At 32.6% G+C, this 18,413-nt stretch overlaps 2 protein-coding genes across 9 annotated transcripts; one reads left to right on the forward strand and one right to left on the reverse strand.

Moving 5' to 3' along the window:
• Positions 1-1,404: 1,404 nt before the first annotated feature.
• Positions 1,405-8,441, forward strand: LOC103483490 (protein disulfide isomerase pTAC5, chloroplastic). Its single transcript, XM_008440150.3, has 7 exons — positions 1,405-2,199; positions 2,663-2,758; positions 2,884-3,018; positions 3,928-4,171; positions 5,084-5,121; positions 5,222-5,317; positions 8,191-8,441. The coding sequence occupies exons 1-6, from the start codon at positions 1,420-1,422 to the stop codon at positions 5,315-5,317; spliced, it is 1,389 nt and encodes a 462-aa protein (XP_008438372.2). The 5' UTR covers positions 1,405-1,419; the 3' UTR covers positions 8,191-8,441.
• Positions 7,578-17,344, reverse strand: LOC103483491 (glutathione reductase, cytosolic). 8 transcript variants are annotated; one of them, XR_536582.3, is made up of 18 exons: positions 17,129-17,344; positions 16,399-16,541; positions 16,157-16,221; positions 15,980-16,049; positions 15,725-15,796; positions 14,768-14,971; positions 13,832-13,905; positions 13,659-13,742; positions 13,234-13,321; positions 13,054-13,135; positions 12,150-12,223; positions 10,903-11,010; positions 10,704-10,768; positions 10,021-10,134; positions 9,093-9,192; positions 8,831-8,884; positions 8,134-8,280; positions 7,578-7,826 (listed from the first exon to the last, which is right to left on the reverse strand). XR_536582.3 is itself a non-coding variant. In XM_051086010.1 (17 exons), the coding sequence occupies exons 2-17, from the start codon at positions 16,537-16,539 to the stop codon at positions 8,185-8,187; spliced, it is 1,491 nt and encodes a 496-aa protein (XP_050941967.1). In that variant the 5' UTR covers positions 16,540-16,541; positions 17,129-17,344; the 3' UTR covers positions 7,578-8,184. The 8 variants fall into 8 exon arrangements, 4 of the variants coding, with proteins under 4 accessions (XP_050941967.1, XP_008438375.2, XP_050941965.1 ...); XR_536580.3 differs by having other exon boundaries at positions 16,399-16,564; XR_536581.3 differs by having other exon boundaries at positions 16,399-16,644.
• Between the last annotated feature and the right edge of the window lie 1,069 nt (positions 17,345-18,413).

The following is an 18,413-nucleotide window of genomic DNA, read 5'->3' on the forward strand; positions in this document are numbered from 1 at the left end:
GTTTAATTTTAAATAAGTTATTCTAGAAAAGAATGATGAGATATTTGTGTACGATTTATAATAGGTTTTGAAACATATTTATTTAAAAAATATATGTTTTCTTCAGTCTTTAAGGACTCAAAAATCCATAATTTTAATATATTTGAAAGGTAACTGGGACAACTCAATTAAACTTGACTGATTATTATTACTGTCTCAATTGCTCTTTTATAAGGTTTAATAATATTATTATTTACAACTTTTCAATTTTATATAACAAAAATAGTATTGAAACTTTCTAAAAAGTGATAAAAAGGACAAATGTGTTTTTGTATGATGAATTTTATTTATTTTTCAATCTCTATATTTATAAAATTTCACTATTTAATCATCACATTTAAAAAGTAGCAATTTTGTTTCCATTTTATATCCGTTATCATAGTGAAATTGTAACGATCAGATTGTTCTGTACATTTTGTATGCATATTGATGTGCTTTTTCAGAAACCTCTTGTTTTATTTTTGATGCATTGTTAATCAAAAGATGGATTTTTTTTTTAAAAATATACATCAAATTATAGTTGTAGGTTATAATTTCACACCCTAAGAAAGCACAAGATTAGGAAATAACATTACTACGACATATAAATGGTATAACTTATTTGGTTACTCCAATTTTTAAAGGTAATCTAATTTTAACACTTATTTGAGTTTTAGGATTTGAATTATAAACTTAAAAGACAAATATTATAAATACAACCAAAACTATAGTTTAGGTACGTTTAAGATAAGAAATTGGTTATTGTAGTTGAGGTACTAGAAAACAAATAAGCCTAAAAATGATGGATTATTTTGTGAGAGAATGTTTGGGCCTATAAAAAGCGGGATTTGTGCTTGTGGAAATTATCGAGTAATTAGAGATAAAAGATAAGATTCGAAATTCTGTGAACAATGTAGAGTTGAATTTGATGATTCTCGAATACAAAGATATGAAATGGGCTATATTAAACTGGCATGTTGTGGAGCTATTTACTCGATCGCATACATTCCTAAAACACCTCTAACAAAGGGACAAATAGTCAATTTTGAAAGAACTTATTGTCGGCCTCTTTTACATACAGGGGAAGAACTTGAATCTCAATTCCAACTCAAACATAAGTTAGAATAATAGAAAATAGGAATATTTTAGAGTTCAAGAAAACAACTCATTTATGATTCATATAGTAATTTGTGTTTTAGAGTATAGATCATTCTAGTTTGAATTATAAAAACTATTTTAATTTAAAAAGTTAATAGTAAATACTATAGTTAAAGAATAAAAAATTATACATTTTAAAAAATAACAATTAGAGGGTTCAAAATATTGTTTACGGTGAGTAATTAAAGAAATTATTATAGTCTTATTAGATAATTATTGTCCCAAACACCCATACGCAGGCAAATGGGCTATGTGAGCTTTTGTTTGGCTGATGTTTGGATTTCCCGCCAGTTGCTTCACGCAAAACGTGTGGTTTCAAATGGGCAGTATGAGATTTTCCCCATCGGAAAAATATCTTCTCAAAGTCTCTACGTTCTTCCATTTCCCCTCTTTCTTCTTCCACAATCCCTTCGATTTCTGTGCTGCATTTCAATGTCTTCTTCCATAACTCTTCCTCTCAATCCTTCTCTTCTTCTCACTCCTCGCGCCCTCTCTCTCTCAGTTTTCTCATCTCTCAAGCTCTCATCATCTCGTTCTCTTTCCAGTTCCCTCATTTGTCGTTCTCTCAATCCTGCTAGCAACGACCGCGAAGAGCTCCGATGGATACGCGAGGAGCAGCGCTGGTTTCGCGAAGAGGAGCGGTGGATCCGCGAAGAGCAGCGTTGGGCCAGAGAACGCCAGTTGCTTCTGCAGGAAATTGCTGAACTTAAGCTGCAAATTCAAGCGTTAGAACGCCGAAATTCCGTTCAAGGAGGAACAATTTCGGTATCGGAAACTATTGCGAATATCGCTGGCCTGTTGCAGGTCTTGAAAGAGAAGAATCTGATCGCCGAGAGCGGACCGACAGTGAGTCGCATTTTGTTGGATGAGAGTAGTCGTGAAGAGGATGTGGAGATAGAAAAGAAGACGATTGTTGAAGAAGTCGTCAAGTTTTCCGAAGAAAGTAAGGCGGAGAAAGAGGTGAAGAAGGAGAGAAAGTCTTTGAGAGTTGGTTCAGAAGGAGCGGAAGTCCTAGCGATGCAGGTCTGCTCGACATACGCATTTCTTCTATCAAATATTAGAAGGCGAGTTTTAAGTTTTGTGCTGCTTTTGTTCCTACGATTTTCTCTGTCGACAGAATTTGATCATACGTAACCTGTTTGTTAAATCAAACTTCCTCACGAACATAATGCATTTAAAACCTACTGTCTGAAATGATAGTGTTAAAGATAAAAGAATTAAGTTGAATCCATGCTGACTAAACATTAATGGTATTAGATGTAATAGATAGGCTTGCGAATAAGTCGATTCAACTCTGTGTGAGATTTTGAGATACATGTTTGGTTTTGTGAAATTCAGTTTAATCGAGTCGCTATCTTGTGCACTTTTTTGGTACTGCGAGCATTATGTTCCTGCTTTTAGCTAATTGAGATGTTTTATTTTCTTTCATTACGAAGATCATTGAAGAACATGCTTCTGTATTGTTCTGTTTCTACTAAAATGTCAGGAAGCATTGCTGGGGCTAGGATTTTACTGCGGTGAAGAAGACATGGAATTTTCAAGTTTCTCCAGTGGAACTGAGCGTGCTGTTAAGACTTGGCAGGTAAGATTGTTTTGAATTTGGCACCAATATATCATTCTTTACTAATTCAATGAAATTCACGTAGATTTAGTCAATATTCTTTCAATCCGTGACACCGTATGGCTATGTATACTTTTATTTGATAGTCCGCTTCAGGTTTCCGTGAAGATGGTATAATGACTACAGAGCTTCTTGAGATTTTATTCAAGGAGAAAGTAACTGAGAGTGTTGGATCAGATGCCAAAACAGATGAAAAAGGGAATATTCCAACAGATCAGAGAGTATGTCGAAAACTTTTTATTTCATTTATGCGTTGAATCAGGATCTTTACGGTCTATAGAAGTATCTAGTGGATGTATGGTTTTCCTTTCTTAGATGGAAAGTATATAGTGGATGACACTGTCTGTCTTATATGATTTCGTCGAAGAATGCATTTCATACTCCAAGAGTCCGCTGTCAAATCTGTACCTATGTCCTTAAGTTAGCAATGTGTTGATTATGAACTTCCATTATATTTTTTCGTAACGAGATTTAGTCTGAGGAGCCTAGAAGGAGCAGCTTCTTTCCTTTTTTTTTTTTTGTTGATTTTTTTTTCTTTTTGTCAAATACCTGATTTCATTGAAATACAAATTGAAAGAATACGGGGACTCATTTATGTAAGCCTACAAAATGAGCCAAATACAAGAAGTGTCTGCTCCATTGATACAAATAAAAATTCTCATTAGGTACCATTCTCTTGCAGAATTTGATTGATCTTGTGGTTGTTGCTTTTTTGTCAATTGTACTTTCGACGAACTTGTATACAGTTTTTTTCGTTATTCTTACCTTAAGTATTGGCAGTTGTAGGATTACTGTTTGTCTGACACTGAAAATTAAGGCACAAATTTTTTAATTTTTTCGTTTTTCAAATTTAATGTTTGTTTTCTGTCCATTTATCCATAATGATTTTCATCTTTGTGATGCGAAAGAAACAATTGAAATCCTAATCAAATTCTAGTTAAAGAATTGCCTTGGTTTCTTAAAACTTTGAGTAAAAAGTTGATAACAAAACATAAAAATATAAAAACTCGTAAGCGTTTAATTGTATAAGCTTAATTTTTAAAAACTGTAAGTAAAAAAGTACTAAATAATTATCAAAAGGACGTTTGCATTCTGAATATGTTCTACTTGTGCTTTTCCTTCTTTTGCAGGGAAGTGAAAATGGAACTGTTATTAATTCAATAACTGAAATACAAGAGATTCAGAAGACAATAGTAAAAGAAGGTAGTGCAGGTCTTGATCTTTCCGAACAGCGAGTTTTTCTCATAGGAGAGAACCGATGGGAAGACCCCACACGACTTCATAGTTCTAATGGAAAAGCTTCTGATGGAAAAACCAAAGTCATATCTACCAATTGTCTGACTTGTCGTGGGGAGGGTCGTCTGTTATGCACAGGTACTTGACTATCAACCATATGTTTAAAGTGCATTCTTCTTTATTTTTAAGTTAATATACTACTTTGGTTTGGGTAGTTTTGTTTAATTTAAAATTTATTAAAAACACAAGAACTACATTAAGAGTATAGGAAATAAGTTTGAATTCCAAATACAAGGACCAATGTGACATTTTAACCTTCTTTTTAATAACTCGGATTAGTGTATAGAAAGTTTTGGATGTATTTGTCAATTTTCTAAAGACTTCAACACAGATACCTTAGTTCAACATGACCTATTCCACCCGTTGTACAAGCAGTATCCTTAAAACGCTCCAAAAGGACTTTCAAGACTATTTGGGAATTTTGTTGTTATGGCAGTGTTTCTCAAAATGCATTAGTCTATTAGGATTTAAGTGCAAAGCACAATAATATGCATTTTTTCTGAGGTGCACTGTACATAAAATTACTATATAAACAAGAGAAAGCATAGTTAAAGTTAAAATACGAGGAAAAAAGATCCTAAACACAATAACTTTTGCATTTACGCTTCATAAATTTCATTTTTATAGTGAAGAAAGAAAGAAAACCCTAATTACTACTGAAAATTAATGAAAAAACCTCTAAGGCTTGGGCATCACAAAAAGCATGGCTTATTTTCTGAGACTTGCCTTTTCAAGGTGAGGCATCAAACATACACATTGAACCTAAGTGCACCCCTGGAAGGATTTCGAAAACATTGGTTATGAATGCTAAAACAAGTATATTATCTTTAAAAAAACCCTTTTTTTAACTTTGACATTTTCTACCGATAGTTTATCTAGTCAAGACATAACTTTAGATCTGCTAAAACACACACTCTCAGCTTACAAACTGAATGCTTTTGCAATTCTGCTCACTTCATCTTGGAAAACTAACCAGCTTTACTTTTTCAGAATGCGATGGGACCGGTGAGCCAAATATTGAACCACAGGTGAATCGTGCAACCATTTTCACTTCCTTTCAGGTTTTAATATGTGGTTTAAGTTTGTGAAAAAGAAGAAGTCAATTCGATTGTATATATATGGATGCAGTTTCTGGAATGGGTAGATGAAGGAATGAAATGTCCATATTGCGAAGGCGTTGGATATATAACATGCGACGTATGCGAAGGGAAGACAGTGGCATAGGTATGACTTACTCTACCTCACCCTTTGTAAATAATGGCTGTTAATTATTCCCTTATTAAGCTCTTATTCATTTTTGTTATTACCTCTCTCAAATTTAATATTATATATAGACCGTTAAAAGTAAGACTATGTATGATCGTTTTAACTTTCGACCATAGTTGTACTAAAGGAAATAAGGAAATAGGAAAAGAAAAATCCTACCGTAGCGTTACGTTTGGGAAGATTTGTGGGTTCTTAAGTACACAATGATAGGCTACAAGAACCAGTAGGGAAATGGATATTATCATCAATTCCCTTGAAGTGAGAATATTGGGATTATTTCTCTGCTTACTTTGGGGCTGTTAATTAAGGCAAATTGCAAAAACTACTTGATGAGAGTTGCAATTATGAAAGTAACATTCAACCCTTAAAACTTATTAAAATTAAACACTCATATTTATCATGATAAGTAGAATTTATACAATTATGTAATTGGAGGGCATAAATGTAATTACAACCGTATTTTAGATGTGCTTTTTAGAATTTGCCTATTTAGTTGGAATTGGAATTTTCATAGCAGTTTCCATTACAAGTGGTCCTTAAACTGTTCTGAACGTTGACGATAGAGAGAACATTTAGAAGTAGGAGTGAGGTTTACTTAATCTAAATAGTTATTTAGACGTTAGGTCTGATTCATTTGGAAAAAACACATCTAGAAACTTTTCAGATGAACACCAGAGTTAGCAACTCTAGGTTATTCTCTTTGTGAAGTTCTTCCTTAACTTCATGCTAATTTTGTACTCCACTTTCCCATCTAAGTAACTTGCCGTCTAATGTTAGAAGCATGCTCGTTTGATTTATATTCTATTTTAAGCCAAACTTTGGACATCTTCAAAGAATGGTTTTGTAATTTCAATCCCTTTTCACTTTCGTAGTATATTGAAATCTATTTAAGAGTAGTTTAGAAAACCCACGTAAAAACAAAGGATATTGAGAGACTTGAAAAATGCGTATTTATTTGGCTCTTGTCACCTTCATATTCCTCCTGGACGGCTGGACCGCCCCCCCAATCTATATATTAGTTAAATGCGATTTCCATTGAAGCTAAATTAATTATAATTTCATGTGGTTGCATAATTGTCAAGTTCGTAAATATATAAAACCCAATTGTGAAATTTGAAATCAAAATTTACTTTTGTTCTTTTTTGAAGTCTGATCGTCTACTTTTCACTAATTATGTACCAAATTTCTTAGACATGTTTGGTTTCACCATACTTTATCATCTTTCGAAACATATGTTTGAAAATTTGAACGTTACAATTTTTTTTTCATATAATGACAAATCATCGAGGTTAATTTATTGGATAATAATAATGGCTAAATTTTTAAAATAATTATTAACTATGTAACAATATTTTTAAAATATTGCTAATATAGTAAAATCTATCAATAATAGATTTCTATCATTGATATATTCTTATAATTTATTAGCAATAGACCAACATTTGCTATATAGTCTATCAATAATATATTTTTATTATTGATAGATTTTAATAGATTTTGTTATATTTACAATTTTTTTAAAATATTGCTATATATTTTATTATTTTGAATATAATTGCTATATTTGCATCTATTCTTAACTTATTTTACTTTCACTATACTCCAAAACTTCTTTTAGAACCGTATAGTTTTGACCCAACAGATAAAAGATAAAGGAATATATATATATATATATATATATATATATATATATATATAGAAATTGAATATGCAATTCTAAGAGAAATATTTAAAACATTTTTTAAAAAATTTAGCAAAAAGTTGCGAGCAAGATATTAAATCTGTTTTGATTGACTTTAAACAAACAATATTTTTCTAGTCTTATTTTTATTTAAATTTTTTTTTCTTAAAAATTATACATTATTCTTATAGTTTATATTTTGAGTGACATCCAAACAATTTAGATTTTTTTAAAAAATAACTTATTTTTTAAAATTTAAACACTTTAAAATATAATTTAACTACACCATAAATTTTTGATAATATGCCTAACAATTTTATATAATCTTCAAAACAATTCATAAAATACAAAACAAACACGCATTAATTTGATTATAATACACAAAAGAGACATGGTAAATGGTTTCAAAAGTGAAATATTTTTTCCCAAAAGTATAATTATTATTCCTTCATTTTTCCCAAAAGGAAAAATGCATAGTTTAAAAACTAAATAAAATATGTCGACCCTAATAGTATTTGTATGGATTAGACGGTGAGATCCGTTTGATTTTTGTCTAAAATCTATTGGAGGTAAAGTATCAATCAAGAAAAGTTGCGGAAAACAACCAAACCGGCATCGAAATGAACGAACAAACCACCATTACCAAACTTGGCAAAACAATTTTCGAAAATTACATAAAACAAATAAAACCAAACACAAATCTTACCTTTATTTCCAAACCGAATAAACCAACGAGTGGAAGTCCACATGGAGGAGATATCCAAAACCTAGAGGAACTCTTCGACACTGAACAATATATAAAATAATCTAAGGAAGAAATCACTTCCACATTTAAACGCAAAATATTGCTAACTCAGTTCAGTAAAAATAAACATTTCTTTTTTTCTTTTTCTTTTTCTTTTTCTTTTTTTTGAAAAAAAGACATTATGAATAGTAATTTGTCACCTCAGGCTCACACATTTTAACATAGCGAACTTCTTATTCCAACAAAATAAATAAAAAGATCTTTTTTTTCAAAATATATATATATATATATATGTGCCCGTAGTAACATTTCTGTAAATTATGAAAATGAGAATCATATTTTACTTACCATCGAGACGTGGCATCTTCCAATGCTCCACTAAAATGTGTGGGTGTGCTTTTACAGGTTTGTTTTCAATTTGCTACCTGCTTCAATCCGCCTAGTAATACTTCGCATCGTTACAAACTCCTCTGCAGCAGATGGGTGTATTCCAACCTGTTTCAAGTTCGGACGTTCTAAAAATGAGTATAGATGGTTTCTGGAAAATCAAAAATTTAACTTGACAATGCTTTTGTGCATGTAGTTATTAGTCAAGAGCATTTGGAATGGCATTCAAGTGAATATATATACACATACATATACATATACCTTGGCAAGTCGCTCGGCATTGATTTTAATTTTTGCATAAAGTGCAGTTTTCAAATGAAAAAATCACACTCCAATTCACTCCAATTGCTTAGCGTCGGTTTGGAATGCGACTTTTCAAGTGTTTAGAAGCATAATTTTTTTACCCTTTAAAACCCTATTCTAAGCCCTTTGGAAAATCATTGCAAATAAAATAAGTTCTAAATTACCTGCTGCTACTTTCAACTCAACTAACCAAATTAACCAAGGGGATCTCTCCACCCCATCAGCAAATAAAGGGCAAAGCAAACTACAATCCTCTTCGTTTAAAAATGTGATCAGTGCTCGAGAAAATCATCAATTTCTAAGAATTTTAAACATCAAGGACTATAAAGGCAAAGGAGAATAGATGAAAACTTACAGTGCTGTCAAACTGTTTCTTAGTTGCTCCACATTTAAGAGCGACGGCAATTCCCTGAAACAAACCATGCCATGTAAATGTTGCGAATCAAAGCTTCAACTTTATTACGAGATATGAATCATAAATAAATGAAAACCCAAGGATCTACAGTGCCTGACCAAGTTTCACATGTTTGGTCCATTTAAAGAAATAATTAAATACTAATCCTAGGATATAGTGTGGCAAATATGATCACATTTTCTAAATTAATTACAGAACATACCTGCATAATCTCAGGAGCATCAGGCCCACACATGGATGCGCCAAGGACCTTTTGTGTGTCACCATCAACCACAAGCTTCATTACCGTCTTCTCTTGTCGGCTAACATAGTCATACCAAATTGTATGTAAGTAACAAGAAATTATGCCTACTTGATGTGTGACATCATTTACAAAAAAACAAAAGTCACCGAGTGGTTCAGAGTAACAGCACAAAGTGAGCATGTTGTTATAGTTAATAACTTTGTATAGTTTGTTTTCTCTTTCTTCCCGCGGTACATTTACTAAGCTATTTAAGTAGCTTGTCTTCAATAAGATGGACACACGGGATTTAATCACACTCATTAGTCACAATATGGTATTATCTAAATGCTAATTTTCTTTTCAAATTTTTCCTACTTTGTCTTCAGTCATTGCAGATACCTAGAATCCTAACCATTACTCTCCTACGACTTCATCTTCTACGGTTGCCTTCGTTGAATCAGTCTGTTGATCAATATACTTGAATCCATACTAGAAAGATGGTTTGGTTTAAATGATTGTTTTAGTAAATCAAAAGGCTACCACCCAAACGGCAAACGGAAATTCCTTTCATACAAAAAGTAAGGCCATCTGATTTGCTATCATACAAAAATTCCTTTCACCCAAATGGCAAATGGCAAACTACGTAACTGATTTACATTAATATTTTGGTATCATTCTTCTGATCTAGTTTTTCACGTATTAATTGACTTGAGTTAATTTGTACCCTAAGAAACTTAGACCTTAAAACATATTTTTCCGGATATTGTCTCATATTCATCAAGGAACGAAAAGGTATGAGAAATGAAGGCTCTCCAGCTTTAGTCACAGTCAAATCTCACCCAACATTAATAATGCATGGTAATATTATTGATCTATTTAAGTTTTGGTCTAAATACATTCTACGTACCCAGAGATAGTATTCTTCATTGGATTGAACGAAGACGTGTACACCAGAATGTCACCCTTCGCTTTCTCTACAGCTTCTTCTTCACTTTGGCCCACAACAGAGAGAGGCGGTATGCTGCAAATCGTTCAGAATAAACAAGGTTATAATGTTCTCAGCGAAATACAGTAATAGAAGCATGTGTAACAGAATATAATGCATATTTAGAGATCTAATAATAGATCAACTAGCAAATAACTAGACTCAAAAAGTTACAGAAACATGGACTTTTAGTGATTTCCATTATATGTTGCTCTTTCCCTCTTTGACTCTCTGAACACAGGGATTTTTATAAACTCCCCTAGATTTATGCATGCATTTTGAAGTGAATTTTAATAGTCCTTTGGCTTTTATGGATTTTTTTTTTATTGTAAAACCATTTTAGTGAATGGTTGTTAACTATTATCCTCACCCCCCAACACACACCCAAAAAAAAAACAGAGAGAGAAAACATTACTTTTCTGGCAAGATGAAAATATTATATTCTTCAATATGTGCAGCAGCCGACTTATGTGCTGTAAATTTAATGTTATGGACATACTATTTTCCTCAAGCAGGAATATAAACGGATATATAATACTCAATTTGCATTCGATGTACATACATATATTACTGGAAAATTCTATTAATAGATAACAATTTCTTACCAGAATACAGCATAGGGCACAAAATTGTAGTCTGGTTTGGTAGGTTCACCACCAAAAACAGTGTTCTGCAAAAAAAAAAAAATTATATATATAGGGTTGATGTGGCATCATAATTAACAGGACTAATATTGAAAATATCGATCAGAAAGGAGCAGTGGTTTAATAGATTAATATCGAAAGAAAATATTAGAATACATACAGCAAAGTACGATCCCTCCATTAAAGCCACAGGTGTAAGATTCATTCGATTAGTAACATCTCCAATAGCCCATATACTAGGTACAGTCGTTCGTGAATACTCATCAACCTGGACAAGGGAAACATATCTTTGTAACTTCCTATACCTCCAAAAACAGCAACAAGCCAAAGAAATTCATATAATGGCACAATGAGTGAATAAAAAAGGTTAATCCCACTCAACGTAACTAAACTGTGCATCCAATAGAGAATTAAGCCAACGACACATCAAATGAGTAAAACACGGCAAACACCGCAAATCCGGTCAGGATAACTACACGGTCCATCCAATGAAAAACTAAGTGTCCAGAAAGAGAAATGGTTTTCTTAATGCATCATCAAGCCAAGGTTATAATGTATCCATACATTTATTTTACAGTTAAAAAAAGAATCTGATGTGCATGTAAAACCTTCTACTCAAATCCTGACATGTAGTCTCTAGTTAAGTACGACTCAATTCATTAAATACCATTTTCATATTACAAGAGGTAGTTTAAATGGGCTAAATGGAAACTTCCTTTCGTTAAAACCATCAAACTGGCTAGCTGTAGCTAGTTTTGTTTTATGAGAAATGGTGAGGGCATGGTGAAAGTGGCTAGTTCCAATTATTTTCCACTCAAAGTCCCCATCTGCACAAATTAATTATGATCTTTGCAGCATATTAGCTGATAACTAGATTTGGCATACTAGCAGATATACATATCACACCTCATATCTCACTTTTCTTGCGTTCCCTAATTACAACTTCTCTACAACTTATAGCAGAATTCAACACTCAGTCCTCTAAATATTTCTAGGTCAACATCCCAGGTGAGAATAACCTATGAATGAAAGCCTAGCAGCCCCTCATTAACAGTTTAGAGCAGAATAAGCACATTCAGATCTTTAAATGTGACAATTAGATGGCAAGGTGAAGCAGATGTAATCTTCTAAAAATATCCCAGAAGATAATGTGTATTTTATTAAACAAAAGACCCAACACTATTAATGAATGAAAGAACAAACAAGAACAATACAAACAATGGAAAGCCAAAAACCAAACGATCCAACAAAAAAAGGACTAACAAGACTAACGAGACTAACAAAGCTACAAAACAGAGCTCCACCCAAAACAATGGGTAACAGATAAACACCAGACTATTTGGTAACGAAAACCCAGTGGCATCAAGAACTATATGAAATAATAAAAAAGGCAAGATAGATAATGACCTTCACAGCACCATGTTTATCAACTTCGACACCAACTGCATTCAAATTTAATCTTTTTGAATTAGGAGCACGACCTGCAACAAACTTGTCCCTCATCAACGCATCATGGAAATAACAGTGTCATAATTGAGAGTTGAGAGAAGCACCAAACATTCAAGCACTCTACAACCAGAAATTTACATTAATCCTTTCAGTCTCGTCCCAAAATTCCATACAACAAACTTGGGGACTAATGCTGACTACAGATTCATGCAGATGTACTCATTTCTATTACTTACTTGGGGAAGACCTTGACTAAGGTAAAAGAGAACTACCAAACTCTATTACATTTGACATTAGTAAAAATCATATTGATATTCTATAGGACAACAATATGGTAGGAACCTACAATATCTTTGCTTCTTGGGCTCACAACTTAATCATTTAACCACTCGACCATTCATTTATTTGCTCATCTGGTAAATGATTTAAAGTCTTTACTCCATAAATGTCCCTTTCCTCACTATCTTTACTACTCTAGGTAACCCACCATCTAGAACATTGGCTCTCATTTAATCCAACAATAGTGCTAGTTTTGAGGATGAACTGAAAACTTTATGGAGACTGGTGGTATCATCCTAGATTTATTAATATATACTGCTAGAAATTTTGACCCAAACATTTTTTTCCCCTTTTCAACGCAAGATTTATTAAACTGAATCTCTCTAGTGAACAAGTTGGCACATCCTTATTTAGAATTCAGGATGATACAGTTGAAAGCCATTGCAAGTAAGTGGGTAAAGTCAGCTGATGCTATACAAAATGCATACTTCTTTTCATGAAGTACATATCCTTCATGAACTCAAACAAAATACAAATAAGTGCAATAATTTTCAAGAGTTCTTAAATGTGAGGAGATAACTACCAGTCGCAAACAACACAGCATCTGCCAACAACTCCTCGCCATGATCTGTGATAACTTTTATTCCGTTCTCTGTTTTTATCAACTGAATTCAAAGAAAATTGGAACCAGTATTATCTTCTTAAATGCATAAAAACAGAACATTTAAAATAGGTCAAAATAGTAACAAATCATGGAAAGTACTTCTGTCAAATTTGTTCTTGGGTGCATATTAATTCCTCTGGCTTCCAGGTTCCTTGCAACCACTGCTCTCATTTCATCATCGAAACCTCTGAAATATATATAACGTTTTTAATCATAGCATCCAAGTGCAGTGGCATAATATAATAAAGAACATAGGAATTGATAATATCAGGATGCATCCACAGGGTCATAGTTTTTCATCTTTTATTTCCTGTTATTTTTTATTTTGGAATCATGTTTAAAAGTCTTCCTCAACAAATGGTCCAGAAGAACAAATGGTCAATGGCCATTAGAGTTCGAGAAGATATCAGCAACTACTACACCACATCATACAGTTTTTATAATCTGTATCTAAGTATCAGGCAGTTCGATCCTTCAAATATCATTGAAATGATTAAAGTGCATCGGATAAGATTATATTATACCTCAGTGGAAGTTCCCTTCTAAAACATAGGTCAACTTTGGCACCCATACCATTCCAGATCGAAGCAAATTCAACGGCAATGTACCTAACAACAGAAAAGAAGTTATGATTCTCAATCAAAAAGCACAATTAAGATGTATTAATATTAAAGAGAGAGAGAGAGAGAGAGCACACCCTCCTCCAAGCACCACAACACGCTTAGGCAATTCCTCTAAACTCAAAGCCTCATCAGATGTTATCCCAAATTCCTAGATATTTTCAGAATTAAAGTAAGAGAAGAATATTAAAACCAATGATTGGGCCCCAATAGCATCTAAAGAACCAAAACTTCTCCAATAGTAAGCCCAAATTTTAAGGGAGGAAAAAAACAAAAATAGGTGCATCAAAGGCTCAGATACTAGATATGCTAAAGCAAATACAACCAGCATTCATGTCGAAGAATGTTTGCATAATGGTCCAAGTCCTCAAAATTACATACGGAAAGAAAGTAATTATAAAATGGAGCCAAGCATGTGAAAATAATGACAGAAAAGGAATAAACTGAATAGAATATCCATATAAAAAGCTCTTTGATTGATAGTACAGCATTACTCTGCAACCAACATTCATGTCAATAATGTCCAACAAAATCCCTAAGGCACTTCACTGAATTCAATGCTTCACCACTTTACATGCCATGAATACAAGGATGCCCACCATGGATCCAAGCTCTATCACTACATTATTTAAATTTTATATTCTTCTCTGGTCTTCAATAGGAAATAGACAGCTAGACCAATATAAAAGATTAGGAAAAAATGGTCAATGAAATCAAATAAAATAAGCAAACAGAATTTCAGGCCTCCATAGTAACTAACACTTCTAATAATGTAAAAAAATGTTTCTAAAAAATGTTGAAGAACTTAATTTACAAGAAAAAGAATATATATCAAATTCAGAATATACGCATACATGTAATTTTTTCAAAATCATTTTAAACAACAAAAATTGGAAAATTTCTCCATGGAAATAGATAGCATTAGATACTAATTATTCAGAGGTGACATCAAGTAATTCCGTTCAACATAGAGAAGGAAAACACACACACAGAGTGTAAGAGCAGGCAGCTACCTTCCCAGGAATATCAGGAATGACCGCTCTACTGCCAGTTGCAATCAGTATGTGCTTTGCTGAATAACATATTTTGGTACCATCAAGTTGTGTCACCTCAACTTCGTGTGGACCTACAATCTTTCCCTCTCCTTCATACATTTTTACTCCCGAATTAGTCAGTAAACGCTTGTAAATTCCATTTAATCGGACTATCTCATCTGTCTACAGATCAAAATTTAACAGAAGTATGACCCCATATTAGACAAGAAAAACCGACATATGAATTAATAAAATAAAAGGGTACAATTACAATGACTTACTAATTCCCAAAAGTATTACTAGGGAGAGCAACAATGTGTGCTAGAAGAAATGAAAAGAACAGATACTCTTAATCTTAGCCAATAAGCTGAGAAAGGTATGTGTGCCATAAGAAATGATAATTTGGACGTAACAAAGAATCGTATCTAAAACAACTAAAAGTTCCATAAATTTGGTTCAGAGCACAGGCCTTTCTTTTGTAATTTCATACATCGAAAAAATTTGTTTTTTATAAAAGAGGACGAAAAAAATATAATCAAATGCACGACTCTCAATTTTGCACGGCAGGATTAACAACTTTTTTCAATTAATCAGCAAATAGATTTCAAAAAGGAATTCCAAAAAGAGAAATAATGAAAGGTGTAGAAACTAGAGACAGATAACTTGAACCGGAGAGGATTAACTACCTTTCAACATATCAGACTTGTGTTGATGGTGTATTATCAATTAAATCATGGAAAGAACTTAAACTTCAATTCAAAACACTTACCCTTCAAAACCACTTTGACCTAGTTACCCACCAGCTCTTTATGAAAATATACCCAAGAAATCTCAATCAAAATGAATTATGTACTTCATTGAAAAAGCAAACTCCATACGGTTTATTTTTTAAACTGATAGAGGTCAAATGCAAAACATTATATTTAAGTAACATACCTTCTTTTGTAGAAGTTTCTTCCAATCAAAATCCACTTTCTCATTCACATCCCAACCAAAACTTCGAGCATCCTACACAAACAACACATGTTTTATTCCAGATATTCACATTCAATAAGTTTTTCTTGTCGTGAAGTGACTTTATGGTGCATTTGGAGTCACTTTAATAAAATCAACTTTGGCATGTGTCTAACAAAAACTATTGAAACACTGTTGTATTTAGTATGGTTAAATTTATAAAAGTATACTTCTAACCTGAAGCTCAGGACCAAACGATGCCCCATAGACTAGAATCTTTTTGGGAACACAGCCACGAATGACACACCTAAATTGCGAAATGAGATAAAACATGATAAAGAATGTTTAATCACTTCCATATCAACTTCGTAAGAACAATAAAAAAGATTTTGAGCACTAATAAGAACTACATACGTTCCACCAATTCCTCCAACTACTTCTGAGCTGATTGGATCGAATGGAAGTTCACAGATGCCAACCTTACAACAAATTTCAGATGTAATTAGCAAATGTTATTCAAAAGATATACCAAATAAGAATAACAGCCGCAGAAAAAAGCATATAAAATCTTAACGAACACATGACTATAAATGAACCATCAATTGACACATGAAACTAAACTTATGCACTCTTCAGAATAAGTCAATATATGTAACCTTTGCTCCATGACTAGCTGAAAATCTACTAGCACGAACACCACCACTCCCTGCTCCAATAACGAATAAATCAAAGTCGTAGTGTTCCTCCGCTTCAGCCTGGTGGCACTGTTCACCGTCTATGAGCATCTTCCTTGACATAGCTGGCGATTATTTCGAGTTAAGTCTGCCGTAAACAGAACATCACCAAATAGAAGAACAATAAACAATCAAACGATAAAGCCGAATAAGTTCAGCAACAATAACCTAGCAAAGGATGACAAACAAAAGTAACCGGTAAGGATTTCGGAACTATTGATTAGTTAAAAAAAGAAACAGAAGTCAAATTGAAATTGCTGGTCCGCGGCCGCCACGTGATGAAAAAGTATATTAGAAAAATCAACCGTCAACTTCACGAATGCAAATATAAACAGAAGAATAAACAAAAATATTCGCGAATCTACACTCATCCAAACGAAACGCAAACACAATAACAGTCAAACAACGCATCAAACATTCAAACTCCACGGCTCAACAGCTCAACAGCCAAGCTCTTTTAACTCGACCATAAAACCTTCGATATATCTAAACAAAACAAAAATCACTGGCACTCACTTCTATAGTTAAAACAAAGAAAGAAAGAAACAAAGTAAGAGAAAAGCTCCGCCGACACATGCTTCTATCATTTTCCAGTTCCATTTCCATCGTTTTCTTAGCAACCAAACAGAAATTATGAACAGAATGTACCTACCTTTGCTAAGTATTGATGGCTGCGATAAGAGAATCTCTAGGGCTTCGACAGAGAATAGAAGAATCGAATGGTGATGGCTCGAGAGCCGAACGATGATTGGGTGTATTTATAGGTACCGAGTTATGATTCGATGAGCTATGGAGACCGCGAAGAGAAAGAATCAGCGAAATGCTTTCCTTGTTCACGGCGATGCCGATTTCGTTTTGGTTATTTTTACTTTCTTTTTTTTCCTTCAGCTTTTTACGAAATTGGATGATGACGTAGCGCCGTTTGATGCCGCCGTTACTCGCACCATAATCCGTTAATTAAATACCATTTCCCATTTTCTAACTTTAATGTTGAATTTTTTTCTATATTAAAAAATTTAATTAATTCAATAAAATCACCTTGATAACTTTTTTTATTATTCTTTTAAAACTATGATTAATTTTAAATTGGTAAACTAGTTATATTTTTTATAGTTTTTATTTTTCAAAATTAAAACTTTACGACTACAGATATAACATTTTGAATCTCTAAACTTAATAAAAACTATACGTAAAATTTAATTTCCATGAAACAAAAAGAAAGTGTAGAGATGAATTAGGTCATTTGATAAGATTTGTTTCTCAACTATTGCTTCTTGTTTTCTTTCCTTTTTATTATTGCATTAATCGATGTCGGTGTATTTAACAATTTTCATATTTTTAATAAAATAATCGTATATAATGCATACATACGTCGTGGTTAACATAACACGTATTCATACGATAGTTGTATTTTGCTATTGTCTACTTTGATCCCGATTAGTACACCAATGTTATACTTTATCAATCATTTATGTTTTTTTTTTCTTTTAACATTTTCATATGACAAACAGTGGAAATCTATGACTATATGATTTAGACAATGTATGTAATGTTTACCATAATTTTTAAAATAGAGATTGGATAATCTAAATCGCAATTCTCTTTTATCGCTATACGTTTTTTATTTCATTTGAGTTAGATTTACTTTAGTACACGTAAAAAATAAAAACTATTTTTCTTATAATAGAACGATAGTTCGAGAATCTAGACCTTATGCATATTGTAGCTCGAATATAATTATTTTACATCTTTGTTTTTAAGTTTGGACGTCGTGGGCCAATGAAATATAAATTTACTCTATCATTCCTCTTTCCATTATTAGATTTGAATTTTTGTCTCCTTTCAAACGAGCCATGATGATTTAATTGAAAATGAATGGTTGACAAGAAGTTGAGCAATATCTTGGTTTTAAATAGGAGGAATTATTTGAACAATAC

The sequence above is a fragment of the Cucumis melo genome, chromosome 6 (genome assembly GCF_025177605.1).
Source record: "Cucumis melo cultivar AY chromosome 6, USDA_Cmelo_AY_1.0, whole genome shotgun sequence".
Lineage (NCBI taxonomy): Eukaryota > Viridiplantae > Streptophyta > Magnoliopsida > Cucurbitales > Cucurbitaceae > Cucumis > Cucumis melo.

Excerpts from the sequence above, each read along its gene's own strand:
- LOC103483490 (XM_008440150.3), top strand. The coding sequence starts at position 1,420 with ATGGGCTATGTGAGCTTTTGTTTGGCTGATGTTTGGATTTCCCGCCAG. Across the intron at positions 2,200-2,662 it reads CGGAAGTCCTAGCGATGCAG|GAAGCATTGCTGGGGCTAGG; the intron begins GTCTGCTCGACA and ends CTAAAATGTCAG. Across the intron at positions 5,122-5,221 it reads AGCCAAATATTGAACCACAG|TTTCTGGAATGGGTAGATGA; the intron begins GTGAATCGTGCA and ends ATATGGATGCAG.
- LOC103483491 (XM_051086010.1), bottom strand. The coding sequence starts at position 16,539 with ATGTCAAGGAAGATGCTCATAGACGGTGAACAGTGCCACCAGGCTGAA. Across the intron at positions 16,050-16,156 it reads GTTGGAGGAATTGGTGGAAC|GTGTGTCATTCGTGGCTGTG; the intron begins GTATGTAGTTCT and ends TTCGCAATTTAG. Across the intron at positions 11,011-12,149 it reads ATAAACATGGTGCTGTGAAG|GTTGATGAGTATTCACGAAC; the intron begins GTCATTATCTAT and ends TCCCTTGTCCAG.